Here is a 24184-nt window from a genome sequence, read left to right on the forward strand (position 1 = left end):
CCTCAGCAAAAAAGAGAAGGATTGGCATGGATGTTAGCTCAGGGCTGATCTTCCTCAGGAAAAAAAAAAAAAAAAAAGAATGAGGCCGGCCCCATGGCTTGGCGGTTGGGTGCGCGCACTCCACTGCAGGCAGCCCGGGTTCGGATCCTGGGTGCGCACCGATGCACTGCTTCTCCGGCCATGCTGAGGCCGCGTCCCACATATAGCAACTAGAAGGATGTGCAGCTATGACATACAACTATCTACTGGGGCTTTGGGTTGGGGGGGGCCCGCGAAGAATGAGATTCAACTTTATGTACTGATAATAGAAAGCTCTACAAGATGTAATAAATCAGGGGAAAAAGGAACCAGGCTCAGAACAAGGTATGATATAATTCCTTTCGTGTAAATTTAAAAATAGAACATTAATACACATAAATAAACTTAAATGTACATAAAATTTTTTTAGAAGAAAGAAATAAAAACATAGAGGCCATATAGAAACATGCAAAAAGTACATCAATGATGTTTTGGGATTGGCAGAGTCCACAATTGACGTAAATAACTCTCATATTAAGAACAATGATGTGTGTTATTTTTAAAAATTAAAACATACCACATAACAATCATATTCTGCCAGCTACTTCACAAACTGTACTCCTATCTATTATTTTAATTGATACTTAACCTTGTTAGGTAGGCAGGACAAGTTATCCTCATTCCCCCCACCCTCCCACTTCTTAAACCTAAGAGGAAGCAGTCACATAAATAAGTAACATGGATAGAATTCACAATTAGACCTCCTGCCTACAAAGCCTGGAAGCTTTCCATTTTAGCCTGCAACCTCCTTTTTAAATGAAAATCCAAGCCTTTCATTTAAAACGATGCTCATATTACCTGCTTGGGGAGGGTGTCTTCTCCACGGATACATGTAACATCTTGCTCTGCTGAGACACCTCCTACTTGCTCTGCCAAGCCATTGCCAGAAATGATAGGATAGGTAATATACAAAAGAAGACATGAGTCAGGTATGAGAGGCTAGCAGGAGAGAGTCTGACTCACCACAGCTTTCCATTTCTAATTGGTAGTGTTGTTGTAAAAGGGATGACAATTTTCCCAAGAGGCATCAGTAAATTTATTTTTTTAAAACTTATTTTGGGTATCTTCAAACATACATAAAAGTAGACAGAACAGTATAATTAACCCACAAGTACCCATCACCCAATTTAAAAAATAATCAATACTTTCCCAATCTTGTTCTGTCAAAGCCCTCATTCCCATTACTTTCTTTTGGAATACTTAATAACAAACCCTAAATGTCATTTCACTTGTAAAAACTTTTGTAACACTAAGTGATACGGAATTTTTTTTACATAAGCACTATCTTTATACCTAACAAAATTAACAAAGATCCTTTAATACCATCTAATACTCAGACACCCAGTTCAAATTCAAAATTTTCCCATTGTTTTAAAGTTCCTCTTTACAGTGGATTTATTCCAATCAGGATCCAACCAAGGTCTCCACAATGAGCTTGACAGTTATGAATCTTAAGACTCTTTCATTCTATGACAGTTCTCCTTCACTCATTTTTATCCCCTCCTTGTCACTGATTTGTTGGCGGGAGACATGGCCTTTTGTCTTATGAATGCCCTGCCTCCTGGATTTGGCTGATTGCTTCCTTGTTGTTCTATTGCCTACATTTCCTATAAATTGGCAGTTAGATCTAGAGGCTTCAGTGGATTTGATTGTTGGTTGGTAAGAGGAGGGGCAGCAAGAATACTTCTTAGGTTGTGTGCTTCTGACTGCAGCACATGAGAAGGCTCATGTTGGGTTCAGTTGGTGTCAGTCCAGCCCCTAGACTATCAGGTTCCTCATCAAGCTTTCACAATCTCCATTAATGATCAAGAAGATGATTTTTAATTTTTAGTCACTTGTCTTTTTGAGGCTCATTGTCCCATCATAGGCCAGTGGGAGCCCCTTCAAATTGGCTCTTCTTCTTTAAAAAAAAAAAAGGAAACTTTTATTGAAGTGTAATATACATACAGAAAAGTATATCATAAGTATTCAGTTCAGTGAATTTTCACAAACTACTATAAACCAGAACATTGCCAACAACCACAAGAGGGCCTCTTATACCCTTATGTCCTCCTTATATCTGGGGGGGTGGGGGTCAACTCGCTTACACCAAAGGTAACCTCTATACTAAATTCTAACACCATCAATTGATTTTGCCTGTTTTTGTATATAAACAAAAGTGGAATTGCTGAGCCATATGGTTATACATATAGCAAGTTTTAAAGATACTACCAAAATGTGTGTACCAATTTACACTCCTACCAGCCGTGTATGAGAGGTCTCGTTGCTTTATATCCTTTCCAATACTTGATGTTGTCAATCTTTTTAATTTTAGCTCTTGTGGTGGGTGCATATTGGTTACCACACTGTGGTTTTATTTTGTATTTCCCTGATACTAATGAGGTCTTTTTATATATTTATTGGCCATTTGGTGATCCTCTTTTGGAGGTACCTGTTCAAATCTTTTGCCCATTTTTCTGTTAGGTTGTAGAAGTTATTTATATATCCTAGATACAAGCCGTTTTTCAGATATATATATTATGAATGTCTTTTCCAGTCAGGGGTTGCCATTTCACTCTCTCAATAATGGCTTGTGATGAACCTAAGTTCTAAATTAAAATCCACCTGTTTTGTTAGTGATTTGCTAGAGAAATCTGGTCCTTTGTCCTGTAAAATGTCCTATATCCTGTATTGGATGATTGCTTCCTCATGGTACTGCTTAACTTTTACTTACAGTAAAGTTACAGAGTTGTACAACCATCACCATAATCCAACTTAAAACATTTCCATCACTCCAAAAAGACCCCTCATGCCAATTTAGAATCGTTTTGCACCAGCAGCCTTACGCAACAACTAATCTACTTTGTCTCTATAGATCCGCCTTTTCTAAACATTTTATATACGTGGAATCATAAAATATCTATGCTGGCTTGTAATTTTCTTATACTGCTTCTAGATTTTGAAGTACTCCTTACTCCTGGGTTTTATCACTCATGTGTTCTTCTAAATACTAGAATGGTTTCATTTTTACACTCTCTGATCCACTTATAATATATACTGAATTATAGTACGAGGAATGAATTCAATTTTACTGTTTTCTAGTTAGCTATCTAGTTTTAACAACACTAATTTAAAAGTCTACCTTTTCTCCAGTGATTTGAGATATTCTCTTTACAATACATTAGATTTTCATACACATTTAAGGTCCTTTTCTAGATATTCCATTTGTAGAATATCCTACATTTTAGATTTGAATGATTACATCTTCGAAGTATTGTTCATCTTTTTCCTCAACCTCCTTCCTATAAACTGTGCAAAATGGTTATCATATCTAGAGTCTTAAGTAGACTCAAGGTTTTTTTGGGCAGCAACAGTACTTCCTAGGTGGTGTGGGTATCTCTAATCGCAACACACCAAGAGGCACACAAGGTCTAGTGGTTTTTATTTTTTTTCCCAAAATTATTATTTATTTTTATTATTATTATTATGTTTTTGCTGAGGAAGATTTGCCCTGAGCTAACATCTGTACCAATCTTCCTCTATTTTGTATGTGGGTTGCCACCACAGCATGGTTTGATGAGTGGTGTAGGTCTGCACCTGGGATCCAAACCCGCAAAGCTGGGCCGTCAAGGCACAGCACACTGAACTTTACTACTACACCACCAGGCCAGCCCGGTTTTACATTTTGAGATGTTAAGATTGATCAATGGGTTCTGGTCCCTCCATTAAAAAGAATCCCACCAACCTTTCAACCCAATGGTTTTAGGATCCACTGATGATCTTTGCCTAGATACATCATTTCATTAGGAGTCATAAAATGATGATTTTTTTCTATCATTTATGCTCCAATTATTAGCTCGAATTTTTCTATTTAAAAAAACTTCCTTGGGGGTAGGTGAGAGGGATGAATAGGCAGAGCATAGAGAATTTTTAGGGCAGTGAAAAGACTCTGTATGATATTATAATGATGGATATATGTCACCAGACATTCGTCCAAACCCACAGAATGTACAACACCAAGAGTGAACCCTAATGTAAACTATGGACTTTGGGTGATTATGGTGTGTAACAAATGTACCATTCTGGTGAGTGATGCTGATGAGGAGGCAGCGATGCATGTGCGGGGAACAGGGGATATATGGGAAATCTCTGAACCTTCCACTCAATTTTGTCATGACCTTAAACTACTCTAAAAAAAATGAAGTCTTTTCAATCCACTATCCAAGAATATATTCATTATTCTTTTTGATGCTCATATTGTCCCATCTTAGGTCACCAGGATTTCTTCCAAGGTTGCTCCTGTGTCTACTGACGACATAACTCTATGAAACTTAGATGGCTTCCTTGCTTTCTAGCACAATAAAATGCCCTAAAAATCTTTTCTTCTTCCCATCCCAGACCCGGAAAGCTATTTCTCAAGAAGCTCTGGTTCTTTTTAGTGGGAAAAGACCATAATGTGGGGTATCAGAAGGTTTTTAATGTAAGCAGGACATATGCTTTAGGGGTCTCTGTCCACCTATCGCTAAATAAAGCTCCACTTGCACAATACATAACATTAGAGTAGGACTTAAAAAGTGGCAGACTAGACAGGGTGCTGAATTTACAAAGCTTTTAAATAAGCAATCTACTGGGCCAGCTCTGATGGCCTAGTGGTTAAAGTTTAGCGCTCACCGCTCTGGCAGCCCAGAATCAGTTCCCAGGTGTGGAACCACACCACTCGTCCGTCAGTGGCCACGCTGTGGTGGCGTCTCATATTTAAAAAAAAAAAAAAAAGGAAAAAGAAAAAAAAATCTACTTCTTTCTCAGATGTCTAAGAAAATGAAGGGGAATGTAAAATGTCATTACAAAGTGACTGACTCACTGGGTCACAAAGCACATTAAACTGTAAGCCAGGGCCGGCCCCGTGGCTTAGCGGTTAAGTGTGTGCGCTCTGCTGCTGGCGGCCCGGGTTCGGATCCTGGGTGCGCACCGACGCACCACTTCTCCGGCCATGCTGAGGCCGCGTCCCACATACGGCAACTAGAAGGATGTGCAGCTATGACATACAACTATCTACTGGGGCTTTGGGGGAATAAATAAAAATCTTTAAAAAAAAAAACAAACAAAAAACCTGTAAGCCAGATCAAATCCTCTCTATATAATTATGGCCAGTGAAAGCTAATAAAGCAGGAATCTATGACATTGGGGGAGGTGGGGGGAGTATCAAAACACAAATCTAGGGCCGGCCCCGTGGCTTAGCGGTTAAGTGCGCGCGCTCCGCTACTGGCGGCCCGGGTTCGGATCCCGGGCGCGCACCGACGCACCGCTTCTCCAGCCATGCTGAGGCCTGGTCCCACGTACACCAACTAGAAGGATGTGCAGCTATAACATACAACTATCTACTGGGGCTTTGGGGGAAAAAAAATAAATAAAAATTAAAAAAAAAAAAAAAAAAAAAAACACAAATCTAGAGTTTCTAGCCTTCTGAAGTCTAAGCTTTCTGTATGTTAGCCTTGTGAATCCAAACCTGAATACACACCTTCTAAAACGGCAGCTCCAGGTTCCTCTGCCAGGACAACCACCTCTTCATTCTCTGTGGAGTTGTCACTGTCAGAATCGGAACTACTTGATACCTGCAAGTCTTCAGAGACAGGATTCCTAGTCTCTGAATCATAAGAGGCAGTTGGCAAATGAGGCTGGGTCCTGCTCACTTGAAAGTAAGCATCCAATGGTGCTCTTGACCTATGTATGCAGAAAGACAACAGAATTATAGTACAATGGACCATCATCACAAGAATAATCCACAGAAATTTGAAGGTAAATTCCTAGTCATTTCAACCCATCTCCGGACTATTAAATGCTGCCTTTGAACACTGAAGCAAGAATAGCAGATTTAAGCAGATGCTGGCTGACCTGGACATTCTCTTTTCCACTCAATTATTACATTAGCCCACAATGGAGCTTGACCATTCTGCAAAAAGCTAATTCCACTTTACTGGCCTTTGGCCACGTGTCAATATCTTTTAAAGGACATGACTTAGCAATTTGTCTGCTGGTATCAGAGAGTTGAAACGAGAGACTGGGCAAGAAGAAAAAGGGCCCTGTTGATCAAATAAGGCCTCGTGGGATTCTGCTGCTGCAGCTCCGCAGACCAAGGTCTTTGGGAGTATAGTATGAAGTCTAGCTTCAGTCATCATTGTTTCACTCCTTATTTTAATATATTTTTCTTCTCAAGTTTAAATAATGTCAGGTTAAGATTAAAAACAGTATGATATCAAAAAATAACTCAAAGTGAGAAGAGCTAGGAGCAGACTTAACACTCCAAACTATTCTGGCTGGCTGAGTATTAACCATAACCACTACCATACCCCAGTATGGCACAGAATTAATGAAATTCGATATTAAAAACAAAAAAGGTGTTCTGAACTTTAGACCATACTACATAGTTAATAATTACAAAGTATTATTGAAATGTAGCCTACTTTAAGTTTTAATAACTGTCTTTATGACATTAAGATACATTATTACCCAGAAACATTGTCAGATACTGCTCACACAAAAAAATTTTGATTCCTCAGTTTGGCTGTAATTTATGACAAATTAGGGCTTTCTATTAAAAAATGGATGGTTTAATGGAACAAACATTATTTGGTAACCAATTCAATAGATAAAAGATTTCCCTTTGTAAAAAAAAAACAAATGTGAATGAATTGAAATAAGAAGTAGCAATCAAGTGTTTTCTTCTTTTTGATTTACAGTTTAAAAGTGTACAATTCAGTGGTTTTTAGCATAACCACAAGGTTATGCAACCATCACCACTATCCGATTCTAAAACACTTTTATCACACCTAAAAGGAGCCCTGTACCCATAAGCAGTCACTCCTCCTTCTCCCCCTCCCCGTGTCTGGTAACCACTAATCTACTTTTTGTCTCTATGGATTTGCCTATTCTGAACATTTCATATAAATGGAATTATACAATATGTGGCCTTTTGTGTCTGGCTTCTTTCACAACTTGATATATGCAAAGATCACATCATCTGCAAACAGCTATAGTTTTATTTCTTCTTTTTCAATTGGAATGCCTTTTATTTCTCTTTCTTGCCTAACTGCCCTGGCTAGAACCTCCAGTACAATGGTGAATAGAAGCGGCAAAAGCAGACATCCTTGTCTTGTTCCTGATCTTCGGGGTAAAGCTTTCAGTCTCTGTCCATTAGGTATGATGTTAGTTGTGGGTTTTTCACCGACGCCCTTTATTAGGTTGAAGAAGATTCCTTCCATTCCTAGTTGTTGTTGTTTTTATGATGACAGAATTTTGTCAAATGCTGTTTCTGCATCTACTGAGATATTCACGTTTTCTCCCTTTACTGTATTAATATGGTGTATTCTCATTGTTTTTTATATGTTGAATCAATCTTGCTTTCTTGGAACAAATTCTATTTGGTTATGGTGTATAATCCTTTTTATACATTGTTGGGTTCAGTTTGCCAGTATTTTGTTGAGAATTCTTGCATCTATATTCATAAAGGATATTGGTCTATAATTTTCTTATGATGTCTTTGTATGGTTTTGGTATCAAGGTAATACTGGCCTTACAGAATCAGTTGGGAAGTGTTCCCTCCTCTTCTATTTTTCCAAAGAGTTAATGAAGTATTGGTGTTATTTATTTCATCTTCAAGCGTTTGGTAGAATTCACCAGGGAAGCCATCTAGTTGTGGGCTCTTCTTTGTGGTAAATTTTTAAAAAAATTACTAATTCAATCTCTACTTGTTATTGGTCTATTCAGATTTTCTTTCTCTTCTTGAAAGAGTAGCTTATGTCTTTCTAGAAACCTGTCAATTTCACCTAGGATATCTAATTTGTTGGTATAAAATTGTTCACAGTACTCCCTTATAATAGTGCTTTCTTCTGCAAGGTTCATAGTAAGGTTGCTTCTTTCATTCCTGATTTTAATACTTTGAGTCTTCTATTTCTTGGTCAGTCCAGCTAGAAGTTTGTCAATTTTGTTGCTCTTTTAAAAGAACCAACTTTTGGATTAGTTGATTTTCTCTCTTGCTTTTCTATTTTCTATTTCTGCTCTACTGGTCATTATTTCCTTCCTTCTGCCTGCTTTGGATTTTGTTTGCTTTTCTTTTTCTAGTTTCTCTGGTTAGGTTATTGATTTGAGTATTTTTTAGTATAGCCTTTAACAGCTATAAATTTCCCTCTAAGCACTGCTTTAGCTGCATAAGTTTTAGTATGCTATGTTTTTCTTTTCATTAATCTCAAAGTATTTTTTAATTTTTCTTTGAATTTCTTCTTTGACCTATTGGTTGTTTAGCAGTGAGCTGTGTAATTTCTACATATCTGTGAATTTCCCGAAACTCTTCCTGCTACTGATATCTGGTTTCATTCTATTGTAGTCAGAGAACATACTCTGTATGATTTCAACCCCTTATTGAGGCTTGTTTTATAGCCTAATATATGATCTATCCTGGAAAATGTTCCATGTGCACTTGAATAAGTATTCTGTTGTTAAGTGGAATGTTCTATAAATATCTCTTAGGTCTAGTAGATTTATAGTGTTGTTCAAATCTTCTAGTTCCTTGCTGATCTTCTGTCCAGCTGCTCTACTCAGTACTGAAAGTGGGCTGTTTGGTGCCAGTCTCAGCCTATATGATAGTAATGCTACCAGCTAGAAATGCCTAGGAGCGCTCACCTGGGCCCCAGTGAGTTTCCCATTCCCCTTTCCAAACCAATGTTATGACTGGACCGAACCTTGTAGTTCTTATTATGATTACAAGATGCCCTTCAGCAATAACCATTAGAAAACTCTGAAGAAAAAAAAAAGTTTATTACTTATAGGCCCTGGAGTGTACAGGCACACCAGGGAGCACACAGTGAGGTTGCAGGTAGAGAGAGTGAGCGAGCAAGCATGGGCCTGGGGTTCTGCTTTTGTTGGGGCTGAGGGTGGGGATCTAGGGTTTCGCAGGCTTGCTCTTTATTGGCAAATTTAAAACATAAGAGCAGGAATTTAAGTGCGAGGGGGGAAAAAGGAAAAGAAAACAAAAAAACCAAGCAGCCCAAAGGGCCAGTTACCTAAATCAACCAGGAGCCTCACGGTCATGGTGGTGATGGTAGGCACTTATCTAGTTGTGTGGCTGACAATGTATTTACTGGAGATAGCCTTCATTGAAGCAGATGCCTCTCTGAAGTGGATGCTTCAGCAATCAAACCTTAAGTTAGGTACTTGCATTACAAAAGAAAGGCCACTGTCAGGGCTTACACTATAGGTACTAACATCTACTATTATTGGTGAATTACCTATTTCTCTCACCAATTCTGTCAGTTTTTGCTTCATGTAGGTGGGGGCTCTGTTGTTAGGTGCATACAGGCTTATAATTGTTATATCTTCTGGATGGATTGATCCTTTTATCATTATAAAATGTCCTTCTTTGACTCCTATAACAATTTTTGTCTTAAAAGTCTGTTTTGTCTGATATCAGCCTAGCAACTCCAACTCTTGTGTGGTTACCGTTTGCATGGTATACCTTATTCCACCCTTTTACTTTCAACCTATTAGTGTCTTTGAATATGAAGTGTGTGTCTTATAGACAGCATATAGTTAGATTTTTAAAAATCCATGCTGCTGATCTATGCCTTTTGATTAGAGTGTTTAATCCATTTGCATTTAATGTAATTACTAATAAGGTAGGATTTATGTCTGCTACTTGTTTTCTTTTCCTTTTTTTTTTTTTTGGTGAGGAAGATCAGCCCTGAGCTAACATCCTGCTGAATCCTCCTCTTTTTTGCTGAGGAAGGCCGGCTCTGAGCTAACATCTATTGCCAATCCTCCTTTTTTTTTTCCCCCCAAAGCCCCCAGTAGATAGTTGTGTCATAGTTGCACACCCTTCTAGTTGCTGTATGTGGGACGCAGCCTCAGCATGGCCGGATAAGCGGTGTGGTGTGTCGGTGCGCGCCTGGGATCCGAACCCGGGCTGCGAGTAGCAGAGCGCGCGCACTTAACCGCTAAGCCATGGGGCCGGCCCTCCTACTTGTTTTCTATGGCTTATGTCTTTTCTGTTCCTCTATCCCTCCATCGTTGCCTTCTTTTGTGTTAAATATTTTCTAGCAAACCATTTTAATACTCTTGTCATTTCTCCTACTAGTTTTTGAGTTATTTTCTTAGTGGTTGCCCTCGGGATTATAATTAACACCTTAATTTATAGCAATCTGGTTCAGAGTCATACCATCTTATTTCAATAGTATACAAAAACTTTGCTCCTATACAGCTCCATTCTTTTCTCACTTTTGCTGTTGTTATATAAATTGCATCTGATGATTATGTACCCAAAGTTATTTATTTATGCTGTTGTCTTCTAAATAATATAGGAGAAAAGAAGAGTTATAAATAAGAAATATATATGTATTGTCTTTTATATTTACCTATGTAGTTATCTTTGCTGGTGTTCTTTGTTTCTTCATATGGATTCGATTTATGCCTGGTATTAATTTCAGCCTTAAGGACTCTCTTTACTAACTCTTCTGGGGCAGGCTTCCTCTGAAGAAATTGTTTTTTTAAAAAAATCCTGACATACAATTAGAAGGATGTGCAACTATGACACACAACTACCTATTGGGGCTTTGGGGGAAAAAAAAAGGAGGAGGATTGGCAATAGATGTTAGCTCAGAGCCGGTCTTCCTCAGCAAAAAGAGGAGGATTAGCATGGATATTAGCTCAGGGCTGATCTTCCTCAAAAAAAAAAATAAAAAAAAATAAAAAAAATCCTGAAATGCCTTATTGCTCTTTCATTTTTTAAGGACAGTTTGCTTGACAAAGAATTCTTAGTTGAGTTTTTTCTTTCAATACTCGAAATAGGCCATCCAACTGCCTTCTGACTTCCATGGTGATGAGAAATCAGCTGCTAATTTTATTGAGTATTCTTCGCACATGATGAGTCATTTCTCTCTTGCTGATTTCAAGATTATCTCTTTTCTTTGGCTTTGACAGTTTGATGTATCTAGGTGTGGATCCCTTTCGAGTTTATTCTACTTAAGAGTTTGTTGAGCTTTTTGTAGATTAATGTTTTACATCAAATTTGCCAAGTATTTGGTCATTATTTCCTCAAATATTCTTTCTGCCCCTTTCTCTCCTTTCCTTCAGGGATTCCCATTATGGATATGTTGGTATATTTGACGATGTCCCACAGGTCTCTGAGACTCTGTTCATTATTCTTCATTCCTTTTTCTTTCTGTATCTAGACAGGATAACCTCAACTGATCTATCTTCAAATTCCCTTCTTGACTGCTCAAACCTGTTGTTGAGCCCTCTAGTGATTTTTTTCATTATGGTTCTTGTTAATGTCAGCATTTCTATTTTGTATATTTTTATAACTTTAATCTCTTTATTGAAATTGTCTATTTGGTGACACATTGTTTTACACTTTCCTTAAGTTCTCTGAATACATTTAAATAGCAGAAGTGAAGTCTGTCTAGTAAGTCTAACATCTTGGCTTCTTCACATATAGTTTCCTTTTTTCCTTTTTTTTCTTGTGTACTTACTTTCTCTGTATGTCTTGTAATTTCTTCTTGAAAACTGGACATACTTTCTCTGTATGTCTTGTAATTTTTTCTTGAAAACTGGACATTTCAAATAATATAATGTAGTAACTCTTGAAATCAAATATCCCCATTCCCATGGTTTGTTGTTGCTGCTATTTCTTACAGTTGTTACTGTTTGTTTAGTGACTTTTCTTAATCTGAAAAGTTTGTATTCTTTATTGTGTGTGGCTACTGAAGTTTGTTTGGTTAGCTTAGTGGTCAATTCATGACTGGACAGAGACTTCCTTAGACACCTAGAACCAGCAAGTCTCCCAGTCTTTGCTGAGGGACTGTGTGTGTATGTGTTGGGGCATCCTTCCATAATCAGCTAGGCAGGTGACAACTCTGCCTTGGCCTTTACTTCCTGCTTGTGCAGAGCCTCAAGGTCAGCCAGAGTTGAGAGCTTAGTGCCTTCTTAGGTCTTTCCTGAGCATGGGCACAGCTGCACACAGCCCTGGTCATGTGCGTGGCCTTCTAGATTCCCAGATATATGTCAGAGCTTTTCTAAACTCCTATGAAGTTCTCATTCCCCAGCTTTTCCTTTTAAGCTTTTGGTTAGTCTATAGTTTCCCCCAGTGGTTATCTACTGCCTCAGGCAGCTGCTGGGGAAAAGGCTTTAGGCCTTTTAGACTTGGCAAGCTCTAAGTTAGGGACAGTCTTGTAAGTGGGATCTTCCAGGAAACCACCAGACAGGTCAAAGAAAGAGAATTCTCTGAGAATGAGGCTTTGAAGGATCTCCAACTCATTTTACTCCCTCTAGTGTCTGCCGGGTCACGGGTTTTCACTGTGATTGCAGGCACTTGGTTTCCAAGGCTACCATGGAATTGAAAAGGGGGATGGGAATAGGAAATGCCACAAAGTCCATTGTTCTTACTGAGATTCAGCTGTTTCTTTTTAATAATCACTCCCTGAATTGCTCCAAGCATCTGGTAAATTTCCAGAGTCCTGAAGAAGTTGATTCTGTTAAATTTTGCCAGTTGTTTCACTGCTTTCATGGAGAGAATTTTCTGAGATCCTTACTCTGCCATCTTTGCTGACATCACTCAAGTTTTCTTTTTTAAAAAATGCTAAGCAAGTTTACCAACTTATTTTCAGAACTGTGTGTGAAGAGCAGCTATCGCTACCACGAGAAAAAGTACATAATAGCATTTCTTAAGATCATTTTAATGAAATGAAATACATACTAAAGTTAGGCTACTGACATGCATATCAATAGCATTCTGCATAGAAACCAGGAAAAAATTAAGTATCAACTATTTAAAAATTGCTCTTTAATACTGCTTTAATATAGCAAAACAGGCACTTCCAAGGTCAGCTAGGGACATAGGAAAGGGGAGCTATGAAGAGCAACAGGAGGCAGTGCTAGGGTTTCTTTTTGGGAGTGCAGCCTTGAAACCCAAGAAATCCTGCTCTTATCTCTGAACTAAATAATAGTATAATAAGTTCTTGCCCCTTGCTTACCCTCTGTAGTCCTAGATTCCATTAGCTCCATAAGAACATACCCTGATCTGTCCTGTTCACCAATGCATCTCCAAGGCAAAGTTCAGTCTCTCATATAACGGAGGGTTATAAATATTTGATGAATGGGTGATGACGCTGGCAGCCAGAATCAAGTAGCCTCAAACAAAGAAACAGGAAAGGAGTTTGTGACCTTGGCTGAGAAGCCTGTTGGGAAAAACACCTCACTACACAGCTTTCTCCAACTTTGGTTTCTTGGTCTGAGGCAAAAGCTGCTCACCTTGGACCAGGCTCTCAACACCTGGCCCCAGGATAGTCCGTCAGGTGGAGTAAATGCCAAACACCATAATGAGAAATTCATCTCAAGAAATTTAGAAGGAGTAAACCATCAATCCTGAGAAAGCTCACACTTTCACATGAAATTTGCTTATAACACAATATTCAGGGAAAAAAAGGTTTTGTGTGTGTGTGTGTGAGGAAGATCAGCCCTGAACTAACATGCATGCTAATCCTCCTCTTTTTGCTGAGGAAGACCGGCTCTGAGCTAACATCTATTGCCAATCCTCCTCCTTTTTTGTTCCACAAAGCCCCAGTAGATAGTTGTATGTCATAGTTGCACACCCTTATAGTTGCTGTATGTGGGATGCGGCCTCAGCATGGCCGGAGAAGCGGTGGGTCGGTGCACGCCCGGATCCGAACCCGGGCCACCAGGAGCGGAGCGTGCGCACTTCACCACTAAGCCACGGGGCCGGCCCGAAAAAGTTTTAATACCACATTTATCTTGCTCCAGAATCCATATTCTCTCCACTGAACCGCACAGTCCCTGGCCCTTTAGGTTTATTCCCTTTGTGGAGACAGACACGCGACTGTCAGTCAAATAACTTGACAGACATCTTTCAATACCTAAATTTTGTAACTGAGTCCTTGAGCACAGAGTCTACATACATCAAGCCATTTTCTGATTGGAGTTTGGCTTTGTGTAAATATCTTCTGGGAGAATCATGCTGACCATGCCAACAAGAGAATTTGATCTCTGTGGTGTTTCTATTTGTCTCTGTAAATTGGTATCTCCCATGAGTTGGTTAACAAAAATTAGTGTCCCCTACCAAGAGCAATCAACTCTCCCCCTGACAAGAGTGAATGTATGAACAACCAAGGCTGAGGACTACTGCAAGAGGCCTCTTGGCAGTCAGCCAGCTCCTGGGGACAGCATTCTCAACTCAGCACTTAATCACTTCGACAGGGTCCCCAAATTGCACTATAAGGTGCCTTCACCTATCACACAAATGTAAGAAGTCTTACCTTGTCTTCATAATCCAAGGGAATGACACCCTAAAATAACAGAGTAACATGCATTTGCAACTCTTGTCAACACAGAATTAGGCACTCGTCATCCTTGACGGGTCACCCCCAGAAGTGACCAGGCACTAGAGAGACAGAAGCCACAGTAATAGCAGGCCCTAATACAGTAATCAGCAGAATCCATGGAAAAAAGATGCTGAACCCAGAAGCAGAAGGCACAATCCCAATTCCAGAGTTACCCCAGTCAAATCACAAATTATCCCATTGGCTTCCTCATTTGTTAAAGTAGATAGCCCAGCTACCACTTTTTAGTATCATCTCACTATTTTCATAGTGTTAGAAAACAAGTCAAATCCGGTTCCAATACCAGCTCTCACCTCCCCTGTGGCTGTGGCTGAACAAAATACCCTCTCGGGGTCCAAGTTTCCTTCTCATGTAAAATGAAGAGGTTGAATCCAATCTCTTTAAATATTATGAAAACATTTAGAAGGCCAAATGTGAAATAAAGTATTTCAAACAAAGCAGGAGGAAGTTAAAAAACAGACAAGGCATAGACAATTGTTATTCTTTATAATAACCCTGTCAAGACTTGACAGCTAAGCCCTTCAAGAGGCAACTCCAAACCAAAAAACTAAGAAAGAAAATTATTTTCCAGGGCAACACATTCTCAGGTGAGGAAGACTGGAACGTTTCCCACTTAGTCAGATAAGCTCTAAATTAATTCATGTTCTACTTTTCACAGGGCTTCTCTAAATCCATCCTGCCTGTCTTCCAAAGACTACTGCAAGACTAAGTGAAGTGCCAATGAACAACATATCTTGGGGGAATGGAGTGGACTTGCAAATTAAGAAATTCTGTCTAGGGACCAGCCCCGTGGCTTAGCGGTTAAGTGTGCGCGCTTGGCTACTGGCGGCCCGGGGTTCGGATCCCGGGCATGCACTGACGCACCACTTGTCCGGCCATGCTGAGGCAGTGTCCCACATACAGCAACTAGAGGGATGCGCAAGTATGACATACAACTATCTACTGGGGCTTTGGGGGGGTGGGGAAGAAATTCTGTCTTGATGTACAAGATACAAATGATCTAAAGAAGAGCCAGCCTCGACAGAAATTGTTGCCAACAAGCTACCACCTAGTTTTCAGAGTGTATCAGTATAACATACTCCCTCAATTACTTTGTGAAGTAAATGAGACAAGCACCTTTATTTTCATCTGACTCACGAGGAAATAGGGGTTCAGAAAGTTTACCTGACTTGCCAAAAGTCACAATGCCAACACTCAGCAACACTGGGAGTATGACCAGAGCCTAAGGTTCATAATTCCCAATCTGGCACTAATCTCACGATTCATATGCAAATTTACCTGGCACTGTCTGTCCTCTGAGACCCTCCGGCTCTTGCCCTGTGTGAGGCAGACCTCCTCCTCCTCGCTCTCACTGGCCCCACACTGCGGTCTGAAGATGGTCTTAGGAATTCCATCATGCCATGAAGCCTCTGCAGCCCACTGATGAAGCTGCTCACTGAATCCAATGAAGATACTCCGAGGGTGTGGTTAGCACCAGATCCCTGCCTATGTTCCTCTGAAGCTCCTGGATCGATGTTCTCCACACTCTCTTCTCCCAAGGGCTCCACTTCCTCTGTCAGGTCAATGGACACCTGTGGAGCAGGCTGGAGCAGGGGTGGTCCCCCTTGGCTGCTGACCACTGCAACAGGAGCAGGCTGGAGCAGGGGTGGTCCCCCTTGGCTGCTGACCACTGCAACAGGAGCAGGCTGGAGCAGGGGTGGTCCCCCTTGGCTGCTGACCACTTCAGCAAGAGCAGGCTGTTCTGCAGCATGATGATCTAACTGCACCTGAAGATCATATTCCATTGCTTCATGAGCCATTACTGGGAAAGCAACAGTTGTAAAAAGTATTAGCAAAACAGAAAACATATCATGTACCTGATATAATCATATCTAGTCTTGTAGAATTTCTGTTTAAAATCATCACTGGCAAAACTGAGAAGCTTAAAGAGAAGATTTTAGTTACTTATTTTAAGTCAGAAGTGTTTTGGTAATCATCAACTTTTTCCTCCATAACAACCACTTATAACCAGTTTTCCACTTTGCCCTTTGAAAACAGAAAGTCATGTGATCATAGCACTGTCTTCTAAAATAGAAAGATCTATAAAATACAGAGATTGAACTATTGGGTCTGAAAGTAACCTCCCAGACCTCTTGCAGTTCTTTGTCGTGACCTGAATATGGACATTTACCAAAACAAATGCATATAATGCTATTCAACAAATATTTATTAAGCACCTGTTATGTCTCTTTCATTGTTTCCCATTTCTAACTCCATTACATTAGTCTATTCAAGAAATATTTATTAAGCACCTGTTATGTAGTCAGACACCCCACAGAAGCCCAGACAGATAATACCTTGTGTAAGCTTTCACATTCTAGCAAATGGGAGAATAAACAAACAAATAAATGTGAAAACTATAGATTGTGATATTTGGTTTTGGGAATGGGAGGCAAGGAGCACCATTTTAGACACAATAGGAGAAAAGGCCTCTCAGTAAGGATGAAAATTGAGCCAAGGTGTGAAGGATTAAAAGAAGCTGCTCAGGGCCAGCCCCAGTGGCCTAGTGGTGAAGTTTGGCACGCTCTGCTTCAGTGGCCTGGGTTCGATTTCCAGGCGCGGGCCTACACCATTCGTCTGTCAGTGGCCATGCTGTCATGGCAGCTCACAGACAAAAAGAGGAAGATTGGCAAGAGATGTTAGCTCAGGGAAAATCTTCCTCAGCAAAAAGAGGAAGATTCTCAATAGATGTTAGCTCAGGGCGAATCTTCCTCAGCAAAAAGAAAAGCTGCTCATATGAAGAGCCAAGGAAATTTCAGAAGGAAATCAGTACACAGGTACTGTGTACTGGTGAGCACGGATTTGGCACTTTTGAGAACAAAGCACTGTAAGGAAGAGCAGACAGTATGGGATGAGGGTGATGAGACAGGAAGCTATCACTAAATGCCTCAAGGGCCTTACTAAAGGGTTTCTTCTCTGTCAGCAATGGACTGTAGGGGAGCAGAGTGCAAGCAAGGTGACCAGTTTATAGGCTACTGTGGGAGTGTAAACTAGTGGTCACAGAGGCTTGGGTAAGATTGGTAGCAGTGGAGATGGAAAGGAGTAGACAGCTTTAAGAATCCTCAGCATAGTCATGCTACTTAAAAATCATGGGATAGATTAAACTACCTAAGAAGGAACAGAGATAGAAGAAAAGTGGGTCAACGACTAAAACCAGAGACACTAACACTAAAAGCACAACAGTTACAGGAAGAGAAGCCAGTAAGGAAGACTATGAGTAGGAGGAAACCTGGGGGAGTGTGGTGTTTTGGAAGAATGTTTCAAGGATGGAATGGTCAGGTGTGTCAAGTGCTACTGAAGGGAAGAATGCCCACGAGACTTAGCAATGTGGAGATGACAGGTAATCTAGAAAAGAGTAATTTCACTGAAGTGATGGAGTCAGAGGCCAGATTGGAGTGGGCAGAGTAAATGGAGGAAATTCCAATAAACTCGATGGATGAAGCACAAACATCTTTCTAGTCATTCCTGAAAACCTATGAACATAACAATAAAAGAGTCATTAAAAAAAGGATAAACCAGGGGCTGGCCCGGTGGCGCAAACGGTTAAGTGCGTGTGCTCCGCTGCAGTGGCCCGGGGTTCGCCAGTTCGGATCCCGGGCACACACCACTTGGCAAGCCATGCTGTGGCGGCGTCCTATATAAAGTAAGGAAGATGGGCATGGATGTTAGCTCAGGGCCAGTCTTCCTCAGCAAGAAAAGTGGAGAATTGGCAGATGTTAGCTCAGGGCCGATCTTCCTCAAAAAAAAAAAAAGGATAAACCACAACAGCAAAGCAAATGCAAACAGGATATAAGATATGCAAATCACTTTCCCGAGGTCATAAAAGAGACTGATGACTGGTAACTACTTAGTAGAGCTGAAAAGATGAAACTCACATGCCTGTAAAAGAAGGAAATGTGTGCTATTGAGAAGCAAGCTAGTTCCCCATTAAGGGAATGGTAGAAACCAGGTACCACCGAAGACAGTGTTGAAAGATGGAGCTACAAAGGAGGGTTGGTTGAAAGCCTGTAAAAGTAGTTAGCCTGTCTCCCACTCAAACAAAGAAATAGACTAAAAACTAGCCAGCTAGCCAAACAAAGAAAAACCTCTTTCCCCCTCTCCTGTAGGAAACTGAAGGTGTGAACCAGACAGGCTTAGGACCAGCATGGAAGGTGGCACAGATGTGAAAATAAAGAGGTAAGTGAAAGTCTACAAACTGAACAGGGTGAGACATTTCCAACCTTTCTCCCTAGCTTTTTTCCCCTGTACAAATCCAGGACACAATATTCTGGTTTATATACATTCTCTACGCCCCAAAGCAGATTCGAGGATTGTTCCCTAGAGAAAATCAGCTCAAGAAAAAAGATCTATAAATACTGACAGTTGTGAATCCCCCAGGAAAATGGCTGGGTCTCTGTCCACAAACCTAACAGTAAAAGCCCACTGGTTGATAAGGTTCAGCCACTCATACAGAGCTTCCAATCAGCTTTCCAGAGCAGGGGTCTCTCCTTATAATGAAAAATAGCCAAAGATCAAGCGACATTTAAGGAACGCCTCCAACATGACAGAAAGAGACCAAACTAGACAAACAGAAAAAACTTGGAGGAAGAAAGGAAGACAAAGGAAAAAACAGTAAAAACAAACAAAAAAAATTAAAAATCCAAACTTACAAGAAAAGAATGCCAGGGGAAAAAAGGACAAATCAGAAAACAATAAAGAGCTCTTGGAAATAAAAAATGACAGTCAAAATAAAGGATTTAATAGAAGGATTGTAAGATAAAGTCAAGGAACTCTTTCAGAAAGTAGAATAAAAAGACAGCCAACTAAGACAATAATAAAATTAAAAGATCAAGTCAGGATATCTGATTAATTGAAGTACCAGAAAAATAGAACTCAGAAAATGGAGAAGAAAGTAAAGCAAAACGGGGCCAGCCCCGTGGCTCAGCGGTTAAGTGCTTGCGCTCCGCTGCTGGCTGCCCGAGTTCGGATCCCAGGCGCACACCAACACACTGCTTCTCCGGCCATGCTGAGGCCGCATCCCACATACAGCAACTAGGATGTGCAGCTATGACATACAACTATCTACTGGGGCTTTGGGGGGGAAAATAAATAAAAAAAAATAAAGTAAAGCAAAACCTCTGGTCAAGACGGAACCATAAGCTCTCTTCCTAAGAACCTCAACATGGTAAATTTTCCTCAAAAAACATATCCAGGGGCTGGTCCCGTGGCCTAGTGGGTAAGTTCGGTGTGCTTCACTTCAGTAAGCGACCTGGGTTCGTGGGTTCGGTCCCGGGCGTGGACCTACACCACTCATCAGCCATGCTGTGGTGGCGTCCCACATACAAAATACTGGAAGATTGGCACAGATGTTAGCTCAGGGCTGATCTTTCTCAAGCAAAAAAAAAAAAGAGGAAGACTGGTAATGGATGTTAGCTCAGGGCAAATCTTCCTCAGCAAAAACAAACAAACAAACAAAAAAACCCCAAACATATCCAATAGAAAAGAGTAGGTTACAAACAAATCCACCATAATTCCATTTTTAGGACATTTAAAAAGACGCAAAACCATGCTACTATCTGGACCTATAAATATATGATAGTAGTATAAAACAAGCCTGGGCATGAAAAACAGCAAATGCAGGAGACGGAGAGTGCAGGGGTACACAGGAGGCTTCACCTATATATAGAGTATTTTTATTTCTTAAAAAAGAAATTGGAAGCAATTATATTAAAAGGTCAGAGTCAAGATTTGTTAGATCTGGGTGGTGAGTACACAAGTCCTTTTTTAAATTATTATTATTCTCTGTACTTTTCAGTATGGTTAAATATTAAAAAAATGAAATATCTTCCCATCATATGCCAGTTCTGATTACAGAGAGCCATCCGTTCAGGTAAGAACAGGAAACCAGAGAGCTGAATCCTAGTCTGATTCATTACTATATCCACAGTATCGAGTACATAGTAGATGCTAAACCACCATACACCTAAAAAAAACAAAACCAACCAAAAAAAACCCAACAACTAAGAGAATATCAGGACCTGATATAGAGAGATACAGATAGAGCACAGATATAGAACGTTTTCATCCTGGCAGAAAGTTCTACAGAACAGCGCTGTTCTGGAGCAAAGCTTCCCAGACAATGTGGGGAAATATGACCCCTCCAGCCCTTGGGGTAACCAGGGGTGTCTAGAGCGAAAGACCGTCGGCTGGTCATCTCAAGCCTCAAGCAGCCTGTCTTTGAGCTCCGCATGCCACACAAATGCTATTTTCTATGTGTGCCGCGAGAGTTGGTGCTTAAAATGTTAACCTCCAACTTGCCAACTTACCCAGCTTGGTTACTCAGATTTCAATGTCCACAACAGGCAGGATGCTGGCCCCAAATTAACAGGATAAGAGGCAGCAGCGGGAAGGCGGGCCCACTGGGACAAAGCCCTGCTCTGCCACTTACTACCTTACTAGCCTCTGTTAAACTGTAAAATGGGGATAATAAAGTATTTACGCCACAGTATTGCTGGAAGGTCAAGTTGGATGAAACTAACAATTAGGTTCCTCAGTTAACTTGAAAGTGATGCAAGGAACGGGCGCTCAATGGGAGAGCAATTATTTGCAGAGGAAGAGTTTGAGGCTTGGCTCCCGAGAGAGCGGCCAGGAGACCTCGGACTCCCGCCCGCCGCGAACTCGGCTCGGTCCCGGACAGTCCGAAATTCCTGCCTTCCCCGCCCCCCGTACCTCCCGACCTCGGGCGCCCCCACCCCCACCCCCCCAGCAACCTCGAAAGAGCTGGGGTTCGGGAGCTCAGCCCCAACCGTTGGGGCCGCCCAAAGCGACCGAACCTCCTCAGGCCGCCGGGTTCCATGCCTGCCCGCAGCCCACCTCGTGGGACGTCCCCAGGCTCCGCGTCCAGGGACCAAGCCCGGGGCGTTATCCCGGAGGCCCGAGGCTCAAGGCCTGGGGAAGGGCAAGCGCCCTCCTCACCTGAAGCAGGAAAGACGCGGTCGGGCTCGCGAAAGGACCTCAGCAGCAGACCGTTCTTTCGCAGAAGTCTCACAACACCACCGCCAACCACCACTTCCTGGGCTGCTCAAGCTGCCCGCCTGAGCCGCGGACGTAGCCTGCTCCTATTGGGCAGCAGTCCCATCCGGCGGCCAATACCCTCTCTTCTTCTTCCTTTGGTCGCCGCGGGCTGAAACAGCGGCGCTCTCATTGGCTGGTCCTTCGTTAAACTGACTAGGCGGGACCACGCGCGAGGAGGCCTCGTACAATTGGTAGAAATCTACGTCCGTCTCCTCGCGCCCCGTTCCCAAGGAGAAGAGCAGAAACAGGGTTTGACCGCTCTTTATTTGAACTTTCTGGCGGGAGAAAATTGCAAGGAAAAGATTTCTCGGTCCATTTTGAAAAGAAGACGAAAATATTAAAACTGTGGCTCCTGCTGCTTCTCCCTAACTCTTTAGTGAAGGAGCTATCTTTGTCCAAAAGCTGGCAGCTAATCCAATAATTTCAAAATACTGCCGCCAGAATTCTGGAGCCTGTAAAGAGGCGGGGGACAATCCCGTTCATATATATCCTTTTTGGGGTTGGAGAGATCATGCAAAAGAACTTGCTTATACAACCTCTTCAATCTCAAACCATTGCAATATATTGCCTGCTACTATAACTATCGTCACATCACTTAACAGCAAACGTTTTTCAGTCATCTCGCCGAAAGACAAAATCTCACTTTTAGGAAGAAGACCTAAAAATATAAACCTCAGGCACAGGCTGCACATTGTCAAAATTTTATTTATTCAGCTACCAATTTTCAGTGGAATCAGTAGCGGAGGAGAGCATAAATGAGTGAATGTCATAAACAATCCGAATATTGACTTTTCAATATTTTCCTCCTCCAAACCTGTCACCAAAACCAGTATTAGCGTTTGTATTTTTTTTCCATTTCCTGCCATCTAAGGAAGCTGCTGCTTAGTTATAGAATGGCTAACATGAGGAGAAAGGAATTTTTTCTTTAAACAAACAATATGGAGTAGAATGAAAAACGTTTTGAGTGACTCTCCCTGTTATATAAGTACTGTATGTTCAATGCAGAGAAATTAGACAATGCAGAGAAGCAGAAAAGAAAAATTGTCTCTATCCAGAGAAGTCATTGTTAACTTTGTTTAAAATCTACATCCATCTAAATACAGTCATGTGTCACTTAACAACGGGGATATGTTCTGAGTTGTTAGGTGATTTCGTCCTTGTGTGAACATCATAGAGTGTATTTACACAAACCTAGATGCTATAACCTACTACAAGCCTAGGCTATTTGGTATAGCCTATTGCTCCTACGCTACAAACCTATACAGCATGTTACTGTACTGAATACGGTAGACAATTGTAACACAATGATATTTGTGTATCTAAACATAGAAAAGCTACAGTAAAAATATGGCATAAAAGATAAAAAGTGGTATACCTGTATAGGGCACTTAACCATGAATGGAGCTTGCAGAACTGGAAGTTGCTCTGGGTGAGTCAGCGAGTGAGCGGTGAGTGAATGTGAAGGCCTAGGGCACTACTATACACTACTGTAGACCTTATAAACACTGTACACTTAGGCTACCCTGAATTTATAAAAAATAATTTTCTTTCTTCAATAATAAATTAACTTTAGCTTACTGTAACTTCTTTATAAACTTTTTAAATTTGTTAACTTTTTGACTTTTGTAATAACACATAGCTTAAAACACAAACACATTGTACAGCTGTACAAAAATATTTTCTTTCTTTATATCTTTATTCTGTAAGCTGTTTTTTAAAAGTTTTTAAATTTTTTTTTACTTTTTAACCTTTTTTGTTAAAAACTAAGACACAAACACACACATTAGCCTAGGCCTACATGGGGTCAGGATCATCAATATCACTGTCTTCTACCTCCACATCTTGTCCCACTGGAGGGTCTTCAGGGGCAGTAACACACATGGAGCTGTCATTTCCTATAATAACAATGCCTTCTTCTGGACTATCTGCTGAAGGGCCTGTCTGAGGCTCTTCTTGAAGAGATGTCACTCTTTTCAGATATATATCCATGATGATTTGCTTGATTTATTTCTTTTTTTTATCATAGTATTGATGTCTGAAATTTTGTTTTAAATGCTTTAAATGTAATAAATGTTTTTTTTATAATTTCTTTTTTTTTTAATATTTATTTATTTATTTTTCCCCCTCAAAGCCCCAGTAGATAGTTGTATGTCATAGCTGCACAGCCTTCTAGTTGCTGTATGTGGGACGTGGCCTCAGCATGGCCAGAGAGGCGGTGCGTCGGTGGGCGCCCGGGATCCGAACCCGGGCCGCCAGCAGCGGAGCGCGCGCACTTAACCGCTAAGCCACGGGGCCGGCCCTGTAATAAATGTTTTAAATGTAAAAAATTAGGATGGCTTAATGGATAGAAAGAAGCATGGACAAGTGGATAAGTATAAGTATGTGATAAAATAAATATAGTAAACTGTTAGTTGTAGAATTTAGGTGGTGAGTATATAAGTGTTCAGAATATAATTCTACTAACTCTTCTGTGTATTTGAAAATTTTCATGAATGAATGTTGAGAAAAATTAGATGCAGGGCCTTGGAGGATATCCTGTGCAAGTGAGGGGCCCTAAGATTAAGCTTAATAGTTTCACAGTAAATCCACCTCTGCCTATGGGTCTGTCAGAATGTGAATAACTAATCTACAAG

At 40.8% G+C, this 24184-nt stretch overlaps 1 protein-coding gene across 2 annotated transcripts in view; it reads right to left on the minus strand.

The window, feature by feature from the left end:
* The window catches only part of RFWD3 (ring finger and WD repeat domain 3), a 41753-nt gene extending 20206 nt beyond the window's left edge, over positions 1–21547 (minus strand). For both annotated transcript variants that reach the window (XM_058528272.1, XM_058528271.1), the window contains exons 1-4: positions 21453–21547; positions 15738–16260; positions 5576–5778; positions 877–947 (exon numbers count right to left, since the gene is read on the minus strand). In XM_058528272.1, coding sequence (XP_058384255.1) covers positions 877–947; positions 5576–5778; positions 15738–16258 — 795 coding nt within the window. In that variant the 5' untranslated portion in view covers positions 16259–16260; positions 21453–21547. The remainder of the gene's footprint in view (positions 1–876; positions 948–5575; positions 5779–15737; positions 16261–21452) is intronic.
* Between the last annotated feature and the right edge of the window lie 2637 nt (positions 21548–24184).

Source organism: Diceros bicornis, chromosome 32, assembly GCF_020826845.1.
Source record: "Diceros bicornis minor isolate mBicDic1 chromosome 32, mDicBic1.mat.cur, whole genome shotgun sequence".
Lineage (NCBI taxonomy): Eukaryota > Metazoa > Chordata > Mammalia > Perissodactyla > Rhinocerotidae > Diceros > Diceros bicornis.